General features: G+C 59.0%; 1 protein-coding gene across 2 annotated transcripts; it reads right to left on the bottom strand.

Moving 5' to 3' along the window:
• Nucleotides 1-7388, bottom strand: GIPR (gastric inhibitory polypeptide receptor). Of its 2 annotated transcripts, XM_047835870.1 has the most exons (13): nt 7129-7388; nt 6636-6735; nt 6087-6194; nt 5591-5694; nt 4793-4896; nt 4452-4596; nt 3593-3752; nt 3323-3383; nt 2908-2977; nt 2701-2789; nt 2467-2605; nt 371-412; nt 1-274 (listed from the first exon to the last, which is right to left on the bottom strand). In XM_047835870.1, the coding sequence occupies exons 1-13, from the start codon at nt 7201-7203 to the stop codon at nt 68-70; spliced, it is 1404 nt and encodes a 467-aa protein (XP_047691826.1). In that variant the 5' UTR covers nt 7204-7388; the 3' UTR covers nt 1-67. The 2 variants fall into 2 exon arrangements, with proteins under 2 accessions (XP_047691826.1, XP_047691825.1); XM_047835869.1 differs by having other exon boundaries at nt 1-412.
• Nucleotides 7389-7719: the final 331 nt, after the last annotated feature.

Below are 7719 nucleotides of genomic sequence, written 5' to 3'. Positions count from 1 at the left end.
CCTCCACACTGGACCTGGTACACAGCAGGCGCTCAATAAATACGTGCTAACTCGAATGGACCGCTGCCTAGCAGTGACTTTCCAAGCCCCGGCTGGCCTCATTCCCAGGCCCTGGGAGGGTCCCCAAGGACGGGGTGCGGTCAGTGGCGACCGGGCGGGGGCCTGAGCCCGTCGGCGGGGTCCTGGAGGCGCGCTCCGGTGGCTGGCGCCGCTCCTCACCGAGGCTGTGGCGCAGGCGACAGCGATGCCAGCAGCGGCGGATCTCCGCCTGCACCTGCAACGAACGTCGCTCAGAGGCGGCCCCGGGCGCGCCGTTCCCTGCGCGGCCACCAGAGGGCGCGGGCGGCGAGCCGGGGCTGTCCCTCCCTACCTCCTTGTTGATAAAGCAGTAGACCACGCCGACGAGGAAGCCCTGCCAGAAGGAGGCGCGGGGGTCAATCGAGAGTGGGGGCCGGATGGCAGATACCCCTTCAAGGGCTCGGACCCTTAGCAGGTCCCAAACCACCTCGGCTGCCGCCACCCTGGTCCTAGACTATTTCAGTCACTTTCTCCCGGCCCCGGAACGCCTTCCGCCCTCTCCTGTTTGCTGAACGGTCAGGTTGAGAACAGGGGGACCGCCGCCTAGATAGGATACCCTGCTTGGCCACTTTCCGACCCACTGAGGCCAGTACTTAACCCCTCTGTGCCTCAGTTTCTCCATCTGGAAAGTGGGGTAATTATAATATAGTGGTGATTGTGAGAACTGCGGTAATAAATATGCAAGAAGCTCTGGTTCCTGGCCCCTCGTGTTGAAAGATCATATTACGTGTTGTTAATAAATTAGTTTTACTTGACGCTGATCTATTTCTATAAATATATACATTCTACATATAAGCTTAAGATCGAAACTATGCATAACTACGAATAAATTACTTGATAAACTAACAAATCAATCATTTGTTATTAAGATATTATAAATCTCATTAATTTCCATGATCCCATTAAAATCTAATTCTGGAGCGCCTGGGCGGCTCAGTCGGTTAAGCATCTGACTTCAGCTCAGGTCATGATCTCACAGTTTGAATTCGAGCCCTGCTGTGAGCACAGAGCCCGCTTTGGAACCTCTGTCTCCCTCTCTCTCTCTGTCTGCCCTTCCCCCACTAGCTCTCTCACTCTCTCCTAAAAAAAAAAAAAAAAAAAAAAAAATTAAAAAAGATTTTTTTAAGGGGCGCCTGGGTGGCTCAGTCGGTTGGGCACCTGACTTCGGCTCAGGTCATGATCTCACAGTTTGTGAGTTCGAGCCCCGCTATGGACTCCGTGCTGACAGCTCGGAGCTCAGAGCCTGCTTCGGGTTCTGTGTCCCTCTTTCTCTGCCCCTCCCCCCTTGCGCGCACGCGCGCTCTCTCTCTCTCTCTCTCTCTCAGAAATAAACATTAAAAATTTTTTATTCTAAATAAATAAATAATTTTTTAAAATAAACTCTAACTCTGATCACATCCCTCTCCGCTGGCTCCCGACCCACTCAAGGAAAAGCCAAGGTACGCAGTGCCCGGGTACCTCGCCTCCCTGGGCTATCTCCCCCCCCTTGCTTCCTCTGGCTCCCACCACTTCAGGCATGTTGGCCAAGAAGGTACTTGGTACCTTCATGAAAGGTACTCTCTCCCACGTCAGGGGTCTTGCACTTCATGTTTCTCTTCCTGGAACATCTTCCCCAAATATGTGCCTGGCTCGTTCCCTCACCTCCAACGTATGTCTTCTCAGTGAGGCCTTCCCTGGCCCCCTGTCTATAACCCCATATATTGTCTGCCCCTCTATTTCCTTCAGGGCACGTCTCCCCATCCGACATTCGGTAGATTTTTCTCCTATGGCATGTTTAGCATCTGTCTCTCCCACTAGAGGGTAGGAACCGTTTAGTTCCTGGCCGTATCCCCATAGTAAGCCTGGAAGATGGCTTGGGACCGGGTAAGCGTTCAATAGGTTTTTGCTGAATTGAATGAAGGAACGGCCTTGTGAGGTGAGATTCGTGTTGTTCCCACTTAGAGATGAGAAAACTGAGGCCCAACAAGGAAAAGCAGGCGGCTACTGGGACAGAACAAGTGCAGGCAGGGTTGGCCCTAAATTCTGGAGTGAGTGCCTCCTTACATTTTGAGCCCCAGGCACCTCATCTAACCCCCACCCTAGCTCAGACTCTAGGTGAAGGCCACGGAGGTGGGAAGCCCTGGGAACCCCTGTGCGGCTGCAAAGCCCTCCATCTTCCCCAGGAGGCAGTACTGCTGAGCCACCTGGTCTACTGTCCCCATCCCGGCTGCCTCCCCAGCTCAGGACAGAGCTAGCTCAGTACCCTGCACAGAATGGAGGAACGTGTTCATGTGTCCACACTGCATTCAGTGGCTGCATGGGTGGACGATTGTAGCGCCCCCCCCCCGCCCCTTCTGGGGAGGAGGGCCCTAGGCCGAAGGGTGTACCCCCTGCACCCCGCCTTAGCACCTGGAACGAGCTGAGGAAGATCTCAAAGCCGAGCTTGGCGAAGCGCAGGGCACCCCGGGCCTGTTCCTCTGTCACGGGAGCAAACACCACCTCGTGGACGCCCAGCAGGGGCACCAGCGTCAGCGTGGAGCGAGCCAGCCTGGGGGCGGAGGGTGGCAGTGGTCCCGCAGCCCCAGGTCCTCCTCCCTCTCGCGCCCCGCCCCTTTCCCTCCGTCCCCGGCCACCCTGCCTCACCTGAGCCGGTAGTCCGGGCAGCGCATCTGTCGCGTCCTCAGTTTGGACACGAGGATGCCAAGGATACGAATAAAGATGAGAAAATTAATCTGCAGGGAGAGACAGAGGCTGAGCCAGCCGCATCCTGTCCCGGGGGACAGGAGGCGCCCAGTTTCCCAGAGTGGGGAATTCCAGAGGATGGCCCGGAGGAGGCAGGGTCGGCCTTACCGAGATAGTCACGAGGATAGGGGTGCGTATGATCCACCAAATGGCCTTGACTTCGTTCCGCTCCCAGCACCTGGTGGGAAAGGGAGTAGAGCTAAGAGAAAACCCCAGGACCCTTGGGATCACGCACACCCTTTCGCCAGCTCCGCCCACTTTCCTTAACGCCACACCCACGTTCCTTTAAAGCCCCGCCCTCCACGAGCCAGGCCCCGCCCTCATCCCCCCCCCCCGTTCCAGCACACCACCTTTCCTAGCTCCCCACCTTTCCTAGCTCCCCCTTCCTTTAGATCCCACCAAGCCCCTTTCCCTCCGAGCCCCAACGTGCCATCCGAACCTCCCCGCGTTTCCATCACAACCCGCCCGCGTCCCTCAAAGCTCCGCCCACCTCCCAGGCCCCACCCCAGACCCCAAGACTCACTGCGTGTTCTCGTACAGGTACCTGACGATCACCCAGGGAATGACGAAAAGCGCGGGGGCCCCTGTGCAGACCCCGACCCCCGCCCCCCACCCCGCCGCAGCCGTCAGCGCGCGCACGGGCCCCGCCAGGCCCAAGACCCGCGGAATTTCCCTCGCCGGGGTGGGGAGGCAAAAACCCAGAGAGGGGAGGAGACCCCCTGAGGTAGTCCAGCGGGGTAATCGGGAGAGTGGAGACGCGCTGGGCTGGGCAGGGGACAGGGTCGGGGCTCACCCCAGCCGAGGAACACGTAGCAGCGGAAGTGGCCCCCCTCGGAACCTCCCACAAGCACCAGGAGACTGTGTAGGTAGACCCCCTCCACCAGCAGCCACGTGTAGTTGGCGCCCACGCAGTACTGGGTCACGATCTGGGCCGTGCGGCAGGCAGCTAGGGCCTAGGGAGTGGCCAGACCGGGGGAGGGGGCAGTCAAGGCCTCCAGAGGGGCCCCAAGCCTTCCTCCTCCATCTCCCGCCATCAAACATTCACCTCCCTCTCCGCACCGCCAGCGGATGGAGCCCGTCGTCGATTTCCCTCATCTGTTCTCTTCCCCGGTGCGAGCTATGCCACGCTTAATCTCTTTAACAATTGGTATCACCCATCTTGCTTATCAGAGTCCCTCCCAATCCTCCCCTCCCCCAAATATGGCCTCTCGCACCCCACCTCCTAAAAATTGAACTTTACTTACCCTATCCAAAGGTTTCTCCCATCCCATTCCCCTGGTCCCACCAGCACATGGGCTCGCCCACCCCATGGCTTCTTAACAAGTGGTATGGCCCATCTCGCGACCGCCAAGTTTTTCTCACCCGGGCCCCCAGACCCTTAGCCTCTCCCACCTTGGTCTCTCAGTAACAAATTGGTGTTACCGAATCCCGCCCCACCCCCACCCCCACCCCCGCTCGCCCAGTTAATTTCTCCCATCCTGCCACGCCCCACCTCCAGCAAGGGGACTCTCTCCTTGGTGGACAAGTCCGGGGAGGGGTGAGATAATGAGAGAAAGGGAATGGAAAAGTCCCATACAGGAGGTGAGGGGGTCAACGATGGAGGACGCTGAGGAGGCAGAACCCCAATTTGAGAAGAGCGGGACGACGCTCACCGGTTTCCACAGGACAGGGGCTTGGTCCCCAGGGTAGGGGCCAGGAGGAGGTAGCAAACGGTCTCGAGTGAGGATGGCCGCCGCCCGCAGCATGAAAGACGTGAACAGGTTGATGTGGATGTAGTTTCGAGTGCAGCGCAACCGCCTAGGAGAGATAGGAGGCAGGCTGGAGACCCCTGGAGACCTGTCCGTGGCCCCAGAGAACCCCTTAAGTCACCTCCCAGCCCTTCCCACAGAACCGCTTGTTGGATGCCTGTTGGTCGTGGAGCCTGACCACCCCATCTTACTGGGCAAACTGAGGCCCAGCGTCTGCCGCTGCCGCTCAGGGCTGGAGGTCCCACCTGAAGAAACTCAAGATGAGCAGGGCCAGCAGCAGTGTGGCCAGGGACACGGAGTAGCCCACGGTGTACATGACCTGCAGCCGCTCCAAAATCAGCCGTTGATCCTAAGCCGGGGTGGGGGTGGGGTGCAGGGGGACAGGGGGACACAGGAACAGAGTTCAGTGCTTCTCCCAGGGCCAGAAAGGGGCCCTGCTTTTTGCTCCCGCCCAGCTTCCCAATTTTCCCTTGGGGATCCAGCTACCCTCCTTTGAGTGGGGCTGACTCCGCCCCTCAGTCCAGGGCTGAGCACGTGACCAGCCAGCCAATCAGAGCATTCTATGTAACCCCCTGCACACACAGACACACCCTTACACAGTGTGCCGGGCGGACGCGACCCAAAACAGGCCAATAAGTGTCAGTCCTGGGACATTTCGTTAGAGCTATGGAGAGCAAAATCCAGTCTCCCCACGGTCTTGCTTGGTTGGTGGGATGTGAACCTGGTGTTCGTTAATGGGGACCACACTTTTCACCCCACGGAAAAGATGAGACCAGCACAGAGAAAAACAAAGTCATGGTGTAGTGAGAGACAGAGAGATTTCCAACAACAGCATTTGAGCGCCTAGATCCAGCTGTGCCTGAAACTGTGGCCTAATGCTTTTCAATCATAGAAGCCAATATACATTTCTCTTTCTTCCTCCATCGCGCAAGTTTAAGTTGGGTTTCTATCTTCAACAGTACAAGGGGTTTCAGGCTCTACCCGAGACAGCTGTCTTTTCATCTCCCTGCACATCCTAACCTGAATCCCTCACCGTTCTTTACCTGAAAGGCTCCATTCTTCTCCGGGTCCTCACACTGAGAATGATCCCTCCAAGGTCCCCATTGGCCATCACTGCCACAATGGCGGAGGACAAAGCCTGTAGCCACTGTAAAAAAAACAAAGGAGGGGGTCAGAGGCACGAGAAAGAGAAACAGAAAGACAAGAGTACTATTATCAACCCCATTTTACAGATGAGGAAGTTGAGGCATAAAGAGGTTAAGTAAATTGCTCTAGGCCACATAGCTGGTTAGGAGAGGAAGATCAAGACGCCCAAAGACAGACTCAGGAAAAGGAAAAGGAAAAGGAAAAGGAGAGAAAATAAGAACCCAGGGGCTCTCAGAGAGATACAGAGACAGAGCTTGGTCAGGCAGAAGGAGACACCCAGCCGGACAGAAAGGAGCAGGAGATCAAGCGTAGGCGAGATTTGGGTGAGTGGTGTCTGGGGCAGGGTTAGGATCTATTTTTGTCGGGGGGTGCGGGGTCCAGGGGGCACCTCACCGTGGCTGTGCCAGGGCAGGTACCAGGGGCAGGACGCACGGGCGGTGGCGTTGGGTGCAGCATAGTCCCAGCAGACGTACATATCGAAGGACCCGTTACAGGCGAGGCCTGGGGTGGGCGTGGGGGCCAGGCGTCGGGTGGACGGGCTGCACCCAGCGCAAGGCTTCTCCGCCTTCCACGAGCAAGCTCTGCCCTACCCCCGCCCACCCGGAGCAGTCTGCCACGGCCCCTCCCACCAGGCCCCAGGCCCCGCCCCTTCGCGGGCCAACTTTAGGCTCCACCCACCGGATTCAGCCCCGCCCCAACCCCCGCCCACTTCAAGTTGCTGCTCAGGCGGCTCCCACTCAAACGAGCTACGCCCGAGTCTCTCCAAGCACTGAGGTCTAGATGCTTCCCGCCGAGGCCAAGCATCACCCGGGCCTCTGCGACCCAGCCCACCTCGACACCAGCCTTCCTTCAGGCCCCGCCCCCCAGTCCTAGCCCCGCCTCAAGCGCCCGCCTCTCAGCCCTAGTCCTCCCCCTGCCCTCAGTTCCCGCCTCCAGTCACACCTGCTGGGGGGTCCACGGCCTCCAGCGTCTCTCGGCACTCTCTACGGTACCGTTCCCAGCGCTGGTACAGCTCCCCCGCCGTCTGCCCCACAGAGCCTGTCTATGGAAAGAGAGGAGGGAGGACCCCCCCCCCCCCCACGGCCGACCCCTCCTCCCAGGCAGCGCGGTTCGTGTGGGCCAAAAACACCCTGCGGGGACTTGAAGAGGCTGCCCTGTTTTGTCCGGGAGTCTTGGGTGGCTTAGAAACCTCTTCTAAGTCTTCGGGGGTGCCTAGACCGGGAAGTTGGGGGTGGGGGTGGGGGCAGGGCTGAAAACCGCCAGGAAAACTAGGGGAAAGAGTGGCTGGAAATCATCAGGGGAATTTGAGGGGGAAACAACTTGAATCTGGACAGGCGGGGCAGCCTTAAAACTCTCTCTGCAGTGGGGGAAGACTTAAAACCGTCCCCAGACCGCCCTCCCAGGCTTGAACTCCTGTGGCTCCTCGGGTCCTCACCTCCGCCCTCCGGAGCAGCGGCCCCCACGACCAGAGTAGCGATAGAAGCAGCTGCCAAGGCGGACCGTTCGGCATCGTGAGGACGGTGGGGCATGGGGGGAGAGGGGGACCAAGGGTCTGATCACGTAGGGGCAGTCGGGCCTGCAGGGTCAGGGCGTAGAGTCAGGAGCCTCCGCCCTCCCCTCCGGCCCCAGCGCCATCGGCTCTGGGAATCAAACTTGCAGACTGGGAGGCAGCGCCCCCCACTCCGCTCCCACGAGTGACGACGGAAGGGGTGGGGGCGAGGGGGCGAGGCCGAGATCCGACACGTGATCCCCAGGCCCGCCCCCAAGTGTTGCTGGGGCAGCGGCGGTGGAAGGGGGGTGTTTGCTGAGGGCGCGGTTGCCTTAGAGCTGCTTCCACAGGGCGGAAGCGCTAATGTCACCCGGAGTCTAGACCTAGAGACTCTGGGAAACCTGGGGACTGTCTCGGAGAGGAGGTCACAGAAATCGTCAGGCACGGGGCTTGAAAGGACCCTCGGAGTTCCCACTCTCCCAGCCCACAGGGTTTTCAAATGACAGATGGGGACTCGACCTTATAGAGCTTGCCCGA

This window comes from Prionailurus viverrinus, chromosome E2, assembly GCF_022837055.1.
Source record: "Prionailurus viverrinus isolate Anna chromosome E2, UM_Priviv_1.0, whole genome shotgun sequence".
Taxonomy (NCBI): domain Eukaryota; kingdom Metazoa; phylum Chordata; class Mammalia; order Carnivora; family Felidae; genus Prionailurus; species Prionailurus viverrinus.
This window is presented reverse-complemented; position numbering and strand designations above follow the sequence as displayed.

Excerpts from the sequence above, each read along its gene's own strand:
- GIPR (XM_047835869.1), bottom strand. The coding sequence starts at position 7,203 with ATGCCGAACGGTCCGCCTTGGCAGCTGCTTCTATCGCTACTCTGGTCG. Across the intron at positions 6,736-7,128 it reads CGCTGCTCCGGAGGGCGGAG|ACAGGCTCTGTGGGGCAGAC; the intron begins GTGAGGACCCGA and ends CTCTTTCCATAG. Across the intron at positions 3,384-3,592 it reads CTACGTGTTCCTCGGCTGGG|GGGCCCCCGCGCTTTTCGTC; the intron begins GTGAGCCCCGAC and ends GGGTCTGCACAG.